Source organism: Archocentrus centrarchus, chromosome 17 (assembly GCF_007364275.1).
Source record: "Archocentrus centrarchus isolate MPI-CPG fArcCen1 chromosome 17, fArcCen1, whole genome shotgun sequence".
Classification (NCBI taxonomy): domain Eukaryota; kingdom Metazoa; phylum Chordata; class Actinopteri; order Cichliformes; family Cichlidae; genus Archocentrus; species Archocentrus centrarchus.
Window position 1 is genome coordinate 17,337,972 of NC_044362.1, and position 18,298 is coordinate 17,356,269.

The following is an 18,298-nucleotide window of genomic DNA, read 5'->3' on the forward strand; positions in this document are numbered from 1 at the left end:
AAAACAGGAATACTCGATTCTATACTGGTCATTAAGTGACACTAAAGCCAAGGTAATGGATAAATGAATGAAATTATATTCATTTTCATGAATATAATTTCAATTAATTATATTAATTTTCAATAATATAATTTCATTTCATTCTGCAAGACAGTGGAGATGCCTTAAATATGATTGTAAGCCTGTAGAACCTACAACAGGCTAAACGCTGCAAAAACAGCCATTTAGCATTTTTATGTGGAACTTATCTAAATCCAAACTGATCATTTCCTTTTTTTTTTAACAGCTCGATAATGTGGCCAGAACCAAACTTGGTTGCTTGGCTTCATGTTTCTAAAACAGATTTGTTTTGCTCCTCAGTCAGTGCCTATAAGGTCTTCCAAAGCATTCATCATGCTAGTACTACAATACTTTTTTAGTGTGAGTTTAGAAGGCAGATTTTTTTTCTCTTTGCACTTTTAAATCTGATCTTGTTTACACTTTTAATATTATTATTGTTATTATTATGTTTTGCTTTTCCAATACAGGAAATCTGTGTCCTTGGAGATTTCTGTATGTAAAAATTCATATATTTTGCATTTAAAGATTAGCGGAAGAAAATCTGTAATGCAAAAGAAAACGTTTGCATTACTGATTAAAAGCAATAAACTGTCTTTGAAATCATTATTTAATTGTTCTTTTATTTATTTTGTTGCTGGTAAATCGGTGCCTTTAGACACAAACAAATAAGAAGGTAAATAGATAGAGGGGCGAAACTGGACATGATTGGACGAGCCCTTGAGAGGAAGCAACGCCATTTTTGTCAATTAGCAGATTACCTGCAGAAGGTGAAACGCTCGTGCTGGAGAGGTGCGGCAGTAAATTGCAGCTTCCGACGTGGTTGGCACGTTTCACCGTGGCAGCAATATAGATGTGATCTTTCTTTAAATCGAGTTGGACTTATAAGTAATTAATAATCTACGATGTCAGAAAAAACGCCCTTATTACACTACCGACTGACCACCAGCAGCGAGCCACCTGATGGGTCTAAACGCACCGGGGTCAAGGGAGGGGGACACTACCGACGATCCAAGGACAAGGCGGCTCAGAAGCTGGGAGCACTGTTTGGAGTGGTCATTCCAACTTTGCTGTCCATGTTCAGCGTTGTTGTGTTCTTGCGAGTTGGTGAGTATCAGGAGGAGACTGTAAAAGGACCGAAAAATAAACCCTCCGCCTCGATAAAATGCAGAAGTATTATGAAAAATTAGTCCCAGCACGTGTTTATTGATTGGATAATTATAAACCAAATCAGTGGTTCTCAATAATTTTTTTCATCAATTATGAACAATAAAAAATTATATATATATTGACTTTTAGTGAAATGATCATCGGCACAATATCACCAGTTAACTCTTGCTTCCAATACAGAATTACATAAACTTTGCTTCACCCCATAATTTTTCCTTAGTGCAGGTGGGCATGGATGACCATCTTTATAATGGCCTGTAATCTGTGAAACATGTCACACGTCTCTCGTGAATGATATCAAGTCATTTTGAGCCAGAAAGACATTCTCACCACACGGTAGAAGCTGCAGCCAGTTTTTGGCAAAGTGACTTTTATATGTTTAACCAGGTAAAAAGTGTTATCGACATTAAAAATGTATTTTTTAAGAGATGCTTCCAAAACAGGTCATTTCTGTATTTTCTATTTCAACCCCTTCATAAATCCTGTTGAAAATAGTATATTTAGAAATATAACGAAAGATATTACACATCAAAAACATAGAAACATCTGAAATCACTTTTTTGCACAACACCTCACGAGCCACTGAACTAAATCTGGTGCAAACTGAGCTACTGATTTCGCTGGATTGTTCGCCTGTTGTACAATCTTCATAAAATTCCAAATGCCACTAGGAGTGCAAGCTTGTAGCATTTCACTAAAATAGACTTGGTTTTATAGGTCATCCAAGTAATCTTCTAGTGGGTGTATTTAATTGATATTCAGCAGAGATGTGATCTGATTAAACTTAACCTTGTGCTAATAGTCATGTCCTCCATGTGGTGCCTGCTCATTCATCTCCTTCAGCAAATGCCTGGACATTTTCTTAAAACAGCTTTCAGCTACACTGGTCTGAAGACCTCCAGGTGTCCTCATCAAGGTTTTTATTGTGATGGTAGGTTAATGTTGCTACAGTGATTAACAAATGTATGAAACCACCCGTCATAAAAACAAAACACATTGTAGAAATCTGCCAAAAACTATTGCTGAATCAGAAATTAATCAAGCATAACATTCAACCACTGAAATGAAATTTTCTGTTTAGGAATGCTAGTAAATAACTGTAATTTGGCATATTAATTAAAAAAAATAATGTGCTTTTGCATTTTTTTCTGTTTTTGTTCAATACCAGTATATTTGAAATTTTATAGATGACGACAATAACTATATTTTAGTATTAAAAATATAATTTTGATTAAAGAGCTTGCATGTACTGGTGGATTAATCATTACAGAAACATAAAGATTACACTGGGCATTGGTCTAATAAATTTGTTAAGCCCTGAAAGTAAAGTTTATTTATAAAGAGCTTTTCAGACAAATGCCCTGTTCAACAAAAATCTAAAAAGGAATAATCACAATAAAATATAATAGAAAATGAAAACAGTAAATGGCAATAAATAAATAAAACAGTACTAACAAAAGAATCTCAACAGAAATCCTGGTTAAACAGGTCCAGAGTCAGCTAAATATAGCTGGAGTTGTAAAGTGTGGAGCCAAAGACTGTGCGGCAGTGTGATCAATAAGAAGCTGGGATTAATAGTCTGGACCTTTTCCGTTTAGTGCTCTGTATGCAAGTATGAGAATTCCAAATCAAATTCTAAAATCAACTGAGAGCCAGCGGAAAGAATATTAAAATGTGAGTCTGAGCTTGCTTATTAGAACCCGTTAGTCTGGTTGCAGCATTTTTTTTTTTTTTTTTTTATTGTTTGGAGGTGTGAAAGAGTGTAAGTAGGGCATTACAGCAATGCATGAACAGTTTTCTGCAGTTCAGGCTGAGGTGACTATAGCTTGCTATTCAAAGACATTCATGCTAGTTGAATCTGAGTAGAATTCAGGCCTTTACCCAAACAGTACACTCGTTGTTTGAAGTAAAACAAACAAAAATGGACTGATACAGCAGATATGCTCAGGTTTCCATAGTTAAAGCAGTCCAGCCCTCACTTATGAATCAGGGCGCTCAGTTTGGAGCAAGTAACTACTGCAAGCTGTGCTCATGAATATTCAAACTGCAGCAAATGTTTCTTGACTAATAGATTTGATGGCTCAAACTTGTTTCAATCATATCACATATTTTTTTTTAAAATGTGCTACTAAAGGGTTTAAAGAGTTATACACATGTTAAATAAAAGATATGCTCTTGCAGGATTTGTTGTTGGCCAAGCAGGGCTGTACCATTCTATTGCCATGCTCCTGGTAGCCTACTTCATCATCACAATGACCGTGCTCTCGGTCTGTGCCATCTCCACCAATGGGGCTCTAGATGCTGGAGGAGCCTACTGTATCCTTTTATTGCAGAGGGAGTTACTGTAGCTTTAAGATCACAGCTGGGTTAAGAATTTACAAAAAATGTTCCCACCCTTGATATGTTCCTGTAATTTCCTTTATTATATCCACTAATGGCAGCGGTGCCTCCTTGTTTCTTATGTGACTGGTCTTTATCTGTCTTATTAAGGGTAAAATATTGTGACCAAGCTTTGCTAGTTTACATTTAAGAATCTGGCTGCAGTCAGATGTTTTCTCCTAAATAATTTCTCATGATTTTGATGGAAAATGTCTTAATGTCAAGGGAAGATGTAAACGAGATGTCATTCATATTCAGGAAAAGACAACCATGGTGCTAAGAGAATGCAGCTACACTTACATTAGGCTACTTAATTATGTGTTTGCTGCGAGTCTTACTGTGAGTTGTGTATTAATAAGTGCATGTTGTAGATCCTGTGCTCCATGCGTACTTATTGTATTATTTCATGCAGGCTAGATAAGTGAAAACCACCTGGTGAAAGATGGTTGGAATTAAAATAATTAAATAATACACAAGCGTCAAAAGTTAAAAAAAAAAAAAGTAAATGTCCTCTAAGCCAATCACACATCAGCAATTTGGTGCATTTAGGCATGTAAACAGGTTTGAGACGACCTACTGAAGTTTAAAGTAAGCATCCGAATGGGGATGAAAGGTGATTTAAGTGACTTTGAACATGACATGATTGTGGGTGACAGGCTGGTCTGAGTATTTCAGAAACTGCTGATCTACTAGGATTTTTTTTTTTTTTCCACAAAACTATCTTAAAGGTTTACAGAGAATGGTCTGAAAAAGAGTAAATATCCAGTGAGTGGCAGTTCTCTGGGTGAAAATGCCTTGTTGATGTCAGAGGAGAATGGCCAGACTACTTCAAGCTGATAGGAAGGCAACAGTGACTCAAATACACAATCAAGGTATGCAAAAGAGCATCTCTGAATGCACGGCACGTCAAGCCTTGAAGCAGATGGGCTACAGCAGCAGCAGAAGACTGCACCAGGTGCCAGTCCTGTCAGCTAAGAACAGGAAACTGATGCTGCAGTCTGCACTGGCTCTCCAGAATAGGACAACAGAAGATTGGAAAACATTGCCTGGTCTGATGAGTCTCGATTTCTGCTGTGACATTTGGATGATAGGATCAGAATAAAGCATAAACAACATGAAAACATTAATCCATCCTGCCACGCATCAGTGGTTCAGGCTGCTGGGGGTGATGCAGTGGTGTGGGAGTATCATTTAAATGCCACAACCTACCCGAGTATTGTTGCTGACCATTTCCATCTTTTTATGATGAGTGTCCCCATCTTGTAATGGCTGTTTCCAGCAGGATAACTCACCATGTCACAAAGCTCAGATCATCTCAAACTGGTTTCTTGAACTTGGCAGTGAGTTCACTGCACTCAAATGCCCTCCACAGTCACCATATTTCAATTCAATAGAGCACCTTTGGGATGTGGTGAAACAAAAGATTCACATCATGGATGTGCAGCTGACAAATCTGCTGCAACTGTGTGATGCTGTCATGTCAATATGGACCAAAATCTCTGAAGAATATTTCCAGCACCTTGTTGAATCTATGCCATGAAGAATTAAGGCAGCTTGAAAGGCACAAGGAGGTCCAACCTAGTACTTGCAAATTGTAATTAATGAAGTAGCTGAGTGCATAAAGTGCTTCATGCAAGAAAGAGTGTTCATAGTAAACAGATGCTACTTCTGTAAAGAAATGTTTGCAGTTTAAATATTTTTTTAAGGTATATGCTGAAAATTGACATACAATTAAAAATGCATCCTAATTAACATGATCTGTTCCAACCGGTCATGTGGACCATCAGCTTTGTGAGCAGCTTCATGGTGTGCTTATTTTTAACTGGGGAACAGCATTGTCCCTTTCCTCCTCTTGTAAAGACGTCCCAGTGTATTCTTTGCTAAAGGAGACTAGAAGCGATGCACTGAAATAACTTTCATTATAATTTATAGCACTGGTTCCCAAAGTGTGGGCTGCAAAGGTGATGCAAGGGGGGTTGCGGTAATAACGCTGTAATAACAGAAACTCACAAGTATGCATAATTTCATATTTATGACTGTATTATTTATATAAAAAGTGAATTAAAACTTGTAATAGGAGGTGGTTAGTTTGTGATGATGCTCATTACTCTGATCTAAATTAAATGCTCTTGTATTGAAGTTTGTGGCAAGTGGGTCACAACAGCCTGTTTGTTTTTTGAATCAAATTTTCAAGGAAATGCATCACTTTCTCTTTGTATTTTGATGAGAGTGAAGACAGGCTTCTAGCCAGGAAAATTTCACAGGCCAGCACTATCAGATGGGAGGGTATTTTCTGGTTCTTAAGTTGGCTACAGTACTCTTGACTTTGGGAACCACTGATTTAGAGCATTCAACCAGCTCATATCATGGCTTTCACTTGGATACTCCAGGATCATTTCATTCATTTAAGACCTCTAAGGAAAAAGGATTATTCCGCTCCCGACCTGAAGTCAGAAATTCCTCAACTTGGAACCTCAGACATGATCAGCCGAGCCCTGGGTCCAGAGTTTGGTGGCAGTATCGGAATCATGTTTTTTCTTGCCAACGTTTGCGGGAGTGCCCTCTACATTTTGGGTTTAGTCGAGGCTATTGTGTCTACCTTTGGGGTCCCACAAGGTGAAGTGCACTGGGACAGGGTGGGGCATGTCGATGTGCTGGTGTACTGATGTGTCAACTCTGTTTTCTTGTCACTCAGAAAGTATTGCTGCAGGTCACCATCAGGTGCTTCCATCAGGATACTGGTGGGCTCTGCTTTATGGCACTGCACTGCTTTTCCTGTGTTTCATAGTCTGTTTGGTGAGAGATTTCTCCATTTCCCTTCCCTTTTTAAAAAATATATTCTATCAGCTATAGTTATATTCTCTAAGATTGTCAAAATTTTTGAATTATTTACTGTATTTTCTGAGAGCTAAGTAAATAATTTAGAATTGAGTGACTTGAATGTTTAAAATCCCTGTGGAGACTTTTTGGATTAAATCAACACTTAATTACTATTTTTTTTCCTTTGTGTTTTAAAAATGCCAGAAGAAATATAAAGAAGTCTGTTTTTATATTTACGCATAAACACTTTGTATATTGTATAGATATTAAATATGTCTGCATATTTAAAAAAAAAAAAAGTTACTTGCTTATCATTACAGGTGGGAGCCCATATCTATGCAAAAGCCATCTTTGTCATCTTTATCATAGTCATGACAGTCCTGGCTTCGATTTTCATGAGTTTCTTCATTATGGGGCCCATTGTGGTGATTCTGCCACATACGTCTGTGCTGAACACCACCAGCATGAGCACTGCCAATTATACTGGCTTCAGGCTCCACACGCTGGAGGGAAACCTCTTCTGTAAGTGTTGCTGCTGGGCTGTTGTTTATAGGCTTTGATCAAGTTGAGTAAAGGAAAAAAAAAAAGTTGCTAATTCAGAACTTTGTTAGAAAAAATACATTGACATTTACGTTCAAGAAATCCTTGTTTGTGTAAGTGACACAGTTGAGTCTCCTCGTGCTCCTTTTAGCCAACTACACAGTGGACTACACCACTGGTGCCACGATGAGTTTTGCCACAGTGTTTGCAGTCCTGTTCAACGGCTGCACTGGAATCATGGCAGGATCCAACATGTCAGGTATAACTTCATCACAGTTGAGGGGAAACAGTGGGGCCTTTCTCTCACTATACATCACTTCAGTAATGAGGAGAAAGAGTTTAAGATGCTGCATGTTATAACTCTCACATAGTTCATGAAAGTGAATCCTTTTAGAAGATCTAAAAGCTTCAGTGTAAAAACCTGTAGTTATTAGCAAATAAAGTACAATTTTTTTTTTTTAATTTACAATGCCTTTTTTTTTTTTTTTTACTTGATATGATAAACAGTGCTGTGATAAAGTATTTGCTCCCTTCCTTATCTTTTTGTTCATTTATCACACATCATGTTTCTGATCATTAAACAAATATTATTAGGTAAAGAGAAACCAAATAAATACAAAATGAAGATTTTAAGTGATTTCATTTATTAAGAACAAAGCTATCCAAACCTACCTGGCCCTATGAGAAAAAGTAATTGCCCCCTAAACCTAATTACTGGTTGTACCACCCTAAGCAGCAAGAACTGCAATCAAGCATTTGCAGTAACTGGCAATGAGCCTTTCATATTGCTGTGGAGAAGTTTTGGCCCCACTCTTTATAGAACATTAACAGCATGTTTAAGTCATGTTGAAGCATCTTAAATGGATTTAAGTACAGACTTTGACTAGAGACATTCAGATGTAGACTTGCTGGTGTGTTCTGGATCATTGTCCTGCTTAATAACCCAAGTGAGCTTGAGCTTCAGGGCGTGAACTGATGGTCGGACATTCTCCTTCAGGATTTTGTGGCAGAGAGCAGAATTCATAGTTCCATCAGTTACAACAAGTCGTCCAGGTCCTGAAAGCAGCAAAGCAGGTCCTGAAGCAGCAAAGCAGCTCCAGACATCACACCACCACCACCACCATGTTTAACTGTTGGTATGATGATCTTTTTATGCCAAATGGAACAGGACACAAATCTTCAAAAGTTCAACTTTTGTCTCATCAGTCCACAGAATATTTTACCAAAAGTCTTTCTCCTTGGAACTCTCCCATGGATGTCATTTTTATCCCAGTAGGATGATGTTCTGGGTTCTTTTGGTGACCTCCTTGATGAGTCATCCATGTGCTCGTGGAGTAATTTTGGTAGGCTGGCTGCTCATGGGAAGGTTCACCACTGTTCCAAGTTTTCTCCATTTGTGGATAATGGTTCTCACCATGGTTCACTGGAGTCCCAAAGCCGTAGTCCCAAAAGCTTTGTAACCCTTTCCAGACTGATAGATGTTGATGACTTTGTTCCTCAGCTGTTTTAGATTGTGGCATAATGTGCTGCTTTTTTAGATCCTTTAAACTGCTTCATTTGCCACACAGATACTGTTAAAGTGATAACTTGATTCAACAGGTCCGACAGTAATCAGGCCTGGAGGTGGCTAATGAAACTGAACTCAGCTTTCCAAAAAAAAAAAATCAGTTAATTCATGATCGAACAAAGGGGACAGTTACCTTTTCACACAGATCCAGGTAGGTTTGGATAGCTTTTCCCCCCTTAATCAATGAAATCATTTTAAAAGAGAATTTACTGGGATTATCACTCTCTAAAATTTCAATTTGTTTGCTCTAACACATTTAAGTGCGAGAACTATGCAAAATACTATCAGGGGCCAAATAAGTTTTCACAGTACTGTATTTCCCAGTGATGGTTAACCACCTGAAGGAAAACAATTCCATGTGATATTTTGAGAGTGTAAGAAAGTAACAAGTTGTAGGTAATCACCTGATTGGATGGTGAAATGCAATTGGTCAACCGATTAACGCATGTCTGGAACTGCAGATTTCTCTTGGATCCAGCCACTGATTCAACAGGCAACATGGAAAAGCTGACTTTGACCAAACTTTAATCTCACTATATTTGATTTAAAATGGATCTTATGTCCCCTTTTTTTTTCTCCTTCCCAGGTGATCTGAAAAACCCTGGTTATTCCATCCCAAGAGGAACTCTTGCAGCTGTTCTTATAACATTCATCACGTACAGTGTGCTTAGTCTGTTTGCAGCGTGGTCCTGTGACCGGTTAGACACACAACACACACTCAGTTAACACACTTAAACAAGTGTAAACAAGTACTATATGGCCGAATAAGCAAAAAAGATGTATATCTCTAGTTGTCTCTAGTTGATGATCATGACAGTCACCATTTTCAGTCTGATCTGTGGAAAAAAAAAAAAAAATACTGCTAGCACATGTCAAGTGAATTTTAAAATAAAGTGGTTCTGTTTTAATTGGATGTGAAGCAGTTTAACAATTTGCAGCTAGTTTCATAAGTGAAATTCTCTCCATTCCTCCTAGTTACCTTCTCCAAAGAGACTACAGCTTCCTGGGGGACATTAATATATTGCCACCCATGGTGACGGTTGGCATTTACGCCTCGTCCCTGTCTGCTGCAATGAGTAACCTTATTGGAGCCTCCAGGGTCCTGTACGCTCTGTCCAAAGACGACCTGTTTGGTGAGTGTCCTGCTGCCTGATGATTGCGATATGTATTTCTTGTTGTCCTTAACATTAACAGTATATCAGAAATCATCAGATATGGATTCTGACCTTTTCTGTAATGAAATCTTGATTAAGCTTATGATTAGGGCTGAAGTGTTGATCCATATTATATAAAAGCATATCCAACTCATCTGGTCTTCTATAGCTGAGTCGACATTTTAATATTCAGCCATCTGCTGAGCTGGGTCTCCATCTCAAATGTGAGAAATTGTCACTTGTTATTAATTTCATCATGTGTCATTTTCCAAGTGGAGACATGTTAATCTGGAAAGCTTCGTTTGACAACAGATGGCTTGCGGTGTTGACTTTCTCAGAAGGGAAAAAAAAAAATCCTTGTGATGATTCAGTTCATCTGATTTTTGAACGATGAGCAAAAACAGACATACAGACTTTGCTTTTGTTAGTTTTCTAAATCTCTGCAGGTGGTGTTCTGGCTTTGGCAAGGAAAACCTCTCAAAGTGGAAATCCCTGGGTCTCAGTGCTTGCCTCTTGGTTGCTTGTACAGGTAAGATATCACAATGTGTACACAAAATTAGATTTTTCCTCATTGCTTGAAGTTTAGACAGTCTCACTTTGAAATCAGGTCTCGCTCATGTGCTCGTAGCCTGAGCCTGCTTATACTGATATTTTACATGTAATCTGTAATCCCATTTGAAGATACAGCAGTCCACTCTGAATACCTGAAAAAGAGAGATGAATAGTAAAGGGCAGTATCATCATGATCCAGTGGCTGTTGGTGACACTGTGAGGTCCTTCCAGACACTGCTGTTAAGAATGGCACACAGGAGGGCTTCTTTCTGCAGTCCAGCATCCTCTTCAATGTCTGAGCGTCAGGGATGGTCGGCCACACCTTCTTTTAAGCATCTGGCTCACACAGCCAGACCTTCCCAGCGATCTCATCTTGATGTGTCACATGATCAGCAAGCACGAGACTGCAATTGGTGATGCTCAAGATATTCAGTAGGCTGCTGTAGAGCTGCATGATGATGTGGCTCCTCCAAGAAACATTTAGCATGGCACAAAACTGCTGTTGGCTGGTAGATGTGACTAATCATCACTTTCTAGTAGATACACAGTAGAACAGAGATCTTACTCAGTTGATGAAAATCTGCAACCTAGCTGGCAAGAAGAAACTTCTATCAGCCGTGACCCTGACTGAGTTGAAATGTGTCAAAGCGTTTTACCAAGGCTGTCCAAGCCGCACACACACGGCTAAAAACAACATTCAAGCATGAGGATGACCATATCAAGAAAACCCTTCAAGCCTTTGATCAGCTCCTGGGCATTTAAAAGCTTGGAAGTTAGTTTGAGCTATCTGGGGGAAAAAACAGGGGTAGAATAAACTGATAGAATAAACGCCTGGAAAAGCACTACTTTAACTTCTCTCCGTTGATGTCCAACAACCCATTGCACCCAGTGCCTTAACTGAGCAAGTGTTCAACACTAACCTTGACATTAGTTCCTCTCAAGTGGAGGTGACCTCTCAGGCACATGAAACCAGGAAAAGCCCCTGGGCTTGATGGTGTACCCACAGAATTGTGGAAACTTCCAGACATTAGGAAAAGCCTTACTGATTTCTGCAATCACATGCTACTCTGTGGTAGACCTGTAGAATGAGGTCTGTCAGGCATAGTCCCTGTACCAAAGAACGGAAACCTCACCATTGAAGACTATAGACATATCCTGCCCACACATGTTGCTACTAAGACCTACAACCACCTTCTGCTCAATCTAGTACTTCAGTATGATCAACATTGGCCCATTTCTGGACTATGCAGAATCCTGGAAGAGGCCATAACCACCATAAGGAAGCCAAGCTTCCCTCCATTGACTTTAAGATCAATCATAATTGTTCAAGATACTGCTAGTGTACAGACCCCCCCCCCCCCCCCCCCCCCCAAATTGTTGAGGCAATCGGTGTGATCAACACCTCTGCTTCTGTGCTAACTCTAGAGGGAGAAATGGGCACATTCACCATCAATGCCATTGTCCTCCAGGGAGACCCCTTGCAGCTTTCCTGTTTATCATCATGCTCAGCTCAGTACTGATGGTCTCATGCTGAGAAGACTAAGCTCCAGGCATACAGCTGTTATCCTTCTGGACCTCAATTTTTCAGAGGACCTCTGCCTTCTTGAAGACATGATTGAAGCTGCACAACAATTTCTGCACCGAGTCGAAAGTGCCATCCAAGAAATTGTTCTATACCTCAACACTTCTAAGAGACCAAGGTCATACACATCAGTGCAATGGCTGATCGCCCTGTCACCAAGGACAGCTCTACTATTGAATGCAAAAATACCTCAGCAGTTGCATGAACACTGCTTACAGTCAGCTGCCAAATAGGCGAAGCTGGGGGGTTTATACCCTTGCCAAGGTGAGGAAGGCGCTTGATTAAAAAGTTAACCAGACTTAAAGTGTTCACATCATGTGTTGAGGCAATCCTGCTTTGTGGGTCTGAATTATGAACCTTGACCAGGTTGCTGAGCAAGAAACTGGAGAAAAGGGCAGTAATACCACATTAGCTATAAGAAAAGGGAAAATGTATAGCTTTCCACACCCTCTTTGCATGTCTTCTGTTTCTAATGCATGTAAAAAGAATAGGACGTATGCAGTGCATTGAGGAAGATGGAGTGGACAAAACCATGAAAACTGCATCATCACTGATGTCACACCATTGTTCGTGTTTGCTAAAAGTGCAGTGCTGTCCTGAGATGACTTTAAAATTAAGTGTGGAGAGGAAGAGGAGGAAAAATGAACAGCAGACAACAAAACTGATAACTGATTTAGGTTTATTCATCCTTCACCCTCCGCTCAGTGTTGCAAAAGATTTTGTGCATCATTGTGCTCAGCTTCAGATTTTCACTCCTTTGTCGAGCGGAGAGGTCTCACAGCTTGAAAGCTTTTGGCAGGCAGTCAGAGCTGAATGTTGTCCTGTTAAACTAGTAAATGAATTCTTTCAGCACCATGCTGCTTGGCATCAATTTATTAGCTAGAGTGAAAGGATTATTTTATATATTTCATATTGTATATTAATGTTCAGGGTACCTGTAATTTACCTGTATTGTTACATTGTTCTGTTACACTTTAGAAATCCATGTTAAAGCCTGTTCACTTGCTTTAATTAAATGTCATTTTTTCTGAAGTAAAACAGAAGTATTATTTACAGGTCTTACTGGAATATCAGTTTTTGCAAATTTGTGCTTTGCTATAAAGCCATTCTTAATAGGTTTCAGTGAAGCAAGACAAATTTTCTATTCACCCCCCACTAGGTGGTGCTGTTTGCTGGTAAATTGAACACCATTGCTGGGATTGTAACCATCTTCTTCCTGTTGGTGTATGCTGCTGTGAACCTGGCCTGTTTGGCTCTTGAATGGGCTTCTGCACCAAACTTCAGGTACAGTGCACCATATGGCAGTGTCATAAATTTCTGGTTTAGATTTTATTTGCTGTTATTACTGAAAAGGATTTTTTTTTTAAAATACCACATTCTTTAACTGTTTTTTTTTTATTTTTTTTTATTAATTTTAAATTTAGACCCTCGTTCCGTTTCTTTACATGGCACACCTGCACTCTGGGCATCCTTGGCTGCCTGGTCATGATATTTTTGATCAATGCAATTTATGCATTTGCCAGCATAGCCTTTATGCTACTCCTCTTGATGCTTATCCACTACCTGGGGCCCATCAGCAAATGGGGCTACATCAGCCAGGCTCTCATCTTCCACCAGGTAGATAAACAGTGTTTTTGTTTTTTTGTTTTCCTCACATAAATCACAAATGTGACATAAATATGCATGAATTGCTTATTTTTAATCCTTATTTACTTTTTTTCATATCAAGGTGCGTAAGTACTTATTGATGTTGGATGTGCGAAAGGACCATGTTAAGTTCTGGAGACCCCAGGTGCTACTGATGGTTGCAAACCCTCGCAGCTGTACAGGCCTCATGACTTTCATTAATGATCTGAAGAAGGGTGGCCTCTATGTGCTTGGACATGTAAAGCTGGGTTTGCTAGGTAAGTAATGTGTAGGCTGGAGCCAGATTTAGTGGATTATTGAGTACTTTAGGTCTTACAGGATGTAATTTAGTAGTATAGTCTTTGACAAGAATAGCTGCTATTCGTTAGCCTAAATCAGTTGTAATGAATTCTAATGTTTTACATTGAGAGGGAAAAGTGTTAAAACTGAAGTTTTCCTAATGGATATCTGACACATTATATTGCATATAACTGTGTGTCTGTGTGATTCTACAGATGAGTTGCCCTCTGATCCTTTGCAGAGTCGATATGACTCCTGGCTATGTTTAGTAGATCATCTGAAAATCAAGGCATTTGTCAACCTAACCCTGGCCCACTCTGTCCGACACGGAGTTCAGAATTTGCTTTTCATCTCAGGCTTTGGTAGGAAAGTTTACCTTACTCCTGTAAGATTAGATCCACTTTGCTATATAATATATAACTAGAACAGTAGTTGTGTTGACACACTTTCATCAGACAGTTCTTATCGCAAGGACAGTTCATACATATCTTTGCTTCTAGGTGGAATGAGGCCCAACACCCTTGTCTTGGGTTTCTATGATGACTGCACTCCTCAAGACCACCTCCAAGGTCATATTCTTCTGTCTACAGGCCATAGCTTTGATACAGTCGGTTCAACCAAAGACCCTGGAGAGCAACGCTCTCCCTTCTTTCCCAGTTTGCGGGGTGCTGAGGAGCCCAAAGACCTCCAGGAAGATGAATATGTGTCAGTGATTACAGATACTGTAAAAATGGGAAAGAATGTAACTCTGGCTCGGTACTTCGACCAGTTCAACAGGGACCAAGTCCTAGGGTCAGGAAGAAAGACTAGAGGTGTGACGGGGCCATTCATTGATGTGTGGCCCATGAATCTCCTTCAGCCAGACAGCCATGGTTATGTCGGCATCTGCTCATTGTTCCTCCTTCAGCTGGCTTGTGTTCTTCACGATTCCCGTGCCTGGAACCAAGCAAAACTCCGTCTCTTCCTGTGTATGGAGGCTGGCTACAGTCTGCAAGAAAAGGAGGAAGCAAAGCTCCAGGGTATGCTTAGAGATCTAAGGATCTCAGCTCAGGTGCAGATGGTGGCTTGGGACCAGGTGGTGGCACTGCACTGGCAGAGACAAAGAGAATGGGTTGGAGAAAATCTATCAGAGTCTGAACCCAGTACGGAAGATGAGAAGGAACACTGCATCCAGAAATATCCCAATAATGCCTCTCAATTGACGGATGAGTATATCTGTGCTGTCAACGATCTGATTTGTCGCCATGGTACCCCTCAGCCAGCTGTGCGTTTCTTGTATTTGCCACACCCACCAGCAGACAGAAGCCGTTACCGTGCCTACTTGCATCAGGTGGACCTGTTGAGTCGAAACCTTGGACCGACATTGCTCGTTCACGGAGTCACTCCTGTGGTTACAACTGACATCTAGAATTTTACTAACTTTAATCAACTGGCAGAATCGAGTGGTGGTCATGGAAGTAGCTGTACCTGTTGCCACTGATTTATTTACCTGATATTAAAGCCAACCAACAGAATATCACAAATAATACTGATACTGCAGAATTCAGTTTTATATTTGAGTCAAACTGGAATGTCTCACTTTTTTTTTCCCCTCACTAATACACCAGGGAAAGTGAATGTTTTAGGCAGCTGAGTCATAAGCTAATGTGACCTAAAAAAAAAATTAATCTGCACTTTTTTTGTGGCATGAGAGGAGACTATTATTAGTCAGTCCAATTATAGTTTGATATATCCTCATTTGCTAAAATATTGCTGCCACAACTGGGTGTGATCGTGAATATTGTTTCAACTTTTTGCACAGATTCATAGAAAAATAAATGATTGTATTATCTGAATGGCCTGTTTGTAGTTAATAACTGTTTGCCACTTTAAGTTTTTTTTTTGTTGTTTTTTAATCTATGTATCTGTTTTGGTAATGCAGGGATGAGTTACACCAAAGTGTTGCCTGTTGAGCCTGCAGAGGGCAGTATTTGTCCAGGATAATGGCTACAGCAGTCATAGCTATGTTACAGTAGTATGCATTTACAAGCCTCTTAGTGTACTGTAATAACAATGCAAATGCAGTTTATTTGAATATGTACTTTAGGCACAAATAAGCTAATATGTACTGATCTGCTCATTCGGGGCACTCACTGCATGGTTGGCCTGTTCATGACCGGCTCTTTTGCCAAAATAAAAAAAAATACAGTTCCCAGAGAAATGACTGAAAACTGTTTGGAATTTACAGGATCTCCATCTGAGTCGCAAATATGGACCAAGTCAGTCTGGCTGAACTATTAATACCATTATGTTTATTCCTCATATACTGAATGTATTCAGAGAATCAGAGCAGCTTCCAAAATCGAATGAACCAGATATTTTCATAATTAGATTCTTATCGATGTGACTTCTAGATTGATGGTGTACAGTGAACCTCATCAAACATGTAAGTCCAGTGAAGTGAGCATCATAGTTTAGTACTGCTCTGCTTTCAGTCACTGAATGAGCTTAAACTGTGTGGATCTTTGAAATCTTTGTGGAGACTGTCAGAACAGTATGCCAGAGGCTGGGTCATGCAACACAACACTGACCCAGGGCACACAAGTAAATAAACGGATGGTTTTGAGAAAAAGAAATGGTATGTTGGGCCTTAACCACCTTAAGATGCTGTGGTAGGAGCTGAGGAAGGCTGTAAAATGAAAAAAAATACCCTGGAATATTTGTTTTGTATGGCTTATTAGCAGCTCCAGGAAACTTCACTTACCTTTTCCAACCCAAACTGAGTGGTTACTCAACATGAGCAAAAAAGATGATTATTTTATTCAGTTTGGGTTGTCGGTAAGTCTTTTGATAATGAGATTTGACCTTTTACCAGTTCCGAGTTTAAAGGAATAACAAACCTTTATTTCAGTTTTCTGTCTGCAATAAATTGTGTGCAGATGTTGGGGTGTTTTTTGTGCCACAAATAAGCACATGGTACGGTTTGCCTTGAAAATGCTAGTTAAAATACAGTGAAGATTTTCTGAATGACAGTACTGTTTGGCACGTGTATGATGCAGGTGGTGAGGCTGTACATACTGAAGAGCCAGTGGCATGTCAGAGAAAACAATACCCACCTACACATTACTGTCAAGCAGTATGTGGGAGGGAATGTGTTTGCATATGGCGGCAGATCCAAGGACACCAATGCACTTTTTTTTTTCCCATGGTTTTAATGAGTAAATTTATGTAGATGTCACAAATAAGCAATAGTGCACCAGCAAACGGTGGGTGCATATCGTGTCTGGTCCAGCTTTTATATTTAAGGTGTTAAGTTGAAGGTTGGTGCACACTTCAGGGAGGTTTAGAGAAGAAAACGCTTCCAGGCTGTTACTTTTTAAATGTATGTTGCTGGAGTCCTTGTGTTTCCAGGACCATAAATGACCCCACACACATTTCCATTATCTTTGACACACCAGGAGACCATTACTATCCAAAACATTTAAAATTTATACAAGTAGATGAATTAATTTTAGGAAACATTTTTAAAATGATCCCATTTGGTCATACTATCTGTGTCATTAGTAAGGGGAGAGGAGTTGAACAGGAGTGTAGAGCAAAGTGTTGCCTGTTGATGAATATCCACTGCTCAAAAAAATAAAGCGAACACTTAAACACAATATAACTCCAAGTAAATCAAACTTCTGTGAAATCAAACTGTCCACTTAGGAAACAACACTGATTGACAATCAATTTCACATGCTGTTGTGCAAATAGAATAGACAACAGGTGGAAATTATTGGCAATTAGCAAGACGCACTCAATAAAGGAGTGGTTCTGCAGGTGGGGACCACAGACCACTTCTCAGTACCTATGCTTTCTGATGTTTTGGTCACTTTTGAATGTTGGTGGTGCTTTCACACTCGTGGTAGCATGAGACGGACTCTACAACCCACACAAGTGGCTCAGGTAGTGCAGCTCATCCAGGATGGCACATCAATGTGAGCTGTGGCAAGAAGGTTTGCTGTGTCTGTCAGCGTAGTGTCCAGCGGCTGGAGGCGCTACCAGGAGACGTGGAGGAGGCCGTAGGAGGGCAACAACCCAGCAGCAGGACCGCTACCTCGACCTTGTGCAAGGAGGAACAGGAGGAGCACTGCCAGAGCCCTGCAAAATGACCTCCAGCAGGCCACAAATGTGCATGTGTGTGCACAAATGGTTACAAACCGACTCCATGAGGATGGTATGAGGGCCCGATGTCCACAGATGAAGGTTGTGCTCACAGCCCAACACCGTGCAGGACACTTGGCATTTGCCAGAGAACACCAGGATTGGCAAATTCACCACTGGCACCCTGTGCTCTTCACAGATGAAAGCAGGTTCACACTGAGCACATGTGACAGACGTGACCGAGTCTGGAGATGCCGTGGAGAGCGATCTGCTACCTGCAACATCCTTTGGCATGACCGGGTTGGCAGTGGGTCAGTAATAGTGTGGGGTGGCATTTCTTTGGAGGGCCGCACAGCCCTCCATGTGCTCGCCAGAGGTAGCATGACTGCCATTAGGTACCGAGATGAGATCCTCAGACCCCTTGTG

General features: G+C 40.0%; 1 protein-coding gene across 2 annotated transcripts; it reads left to right on the plus strand.

Moving 5' to 3' along the window:
- Positions 1-840: 840 nt before the first annotated feature.
- On the plus strand, positions 841-15,252 carry LOC115796096 (solute carrier family 12 member 9-like). Of its 2 annotated transcripts, none has more exons than XM_030752344.1 (14): positions 841-1,164; positions 3,409-3,543; positions 6,085-6,222; positions 6,302-6,402; positions 6,747-6,948; positions 7,118-7,225; positions 9,120-9,231; positions 9,509-9,666; positions 10,134-10,216; positions 12,981-13,105; positions 13,246-13,438; positions 13,551-13,725; positions 13,963-14,109; positions 14,248-15,252. In XM_030752344.1, exons 1-14 carry the CDS (start codon positions 963-965, stop codon positions 15,153-15,155), a joined length of 2,787 nt encoding a protein of 928 aa, XP_030608204.1. In that variant the 5' UTR covers positions 841-962; the 3' UTR covers positions 15,156-15,252. The 2 variants fall into 2 exon arrangements, with proteins under 2 accessions (XP_030608204.1, XP_030608205.1); XM_030752345.1 differs by having other exon boundaries at positions 13,345-13,438.
- Positions 15,253-18,298: the final 3,046 nt, after the last annotated feature.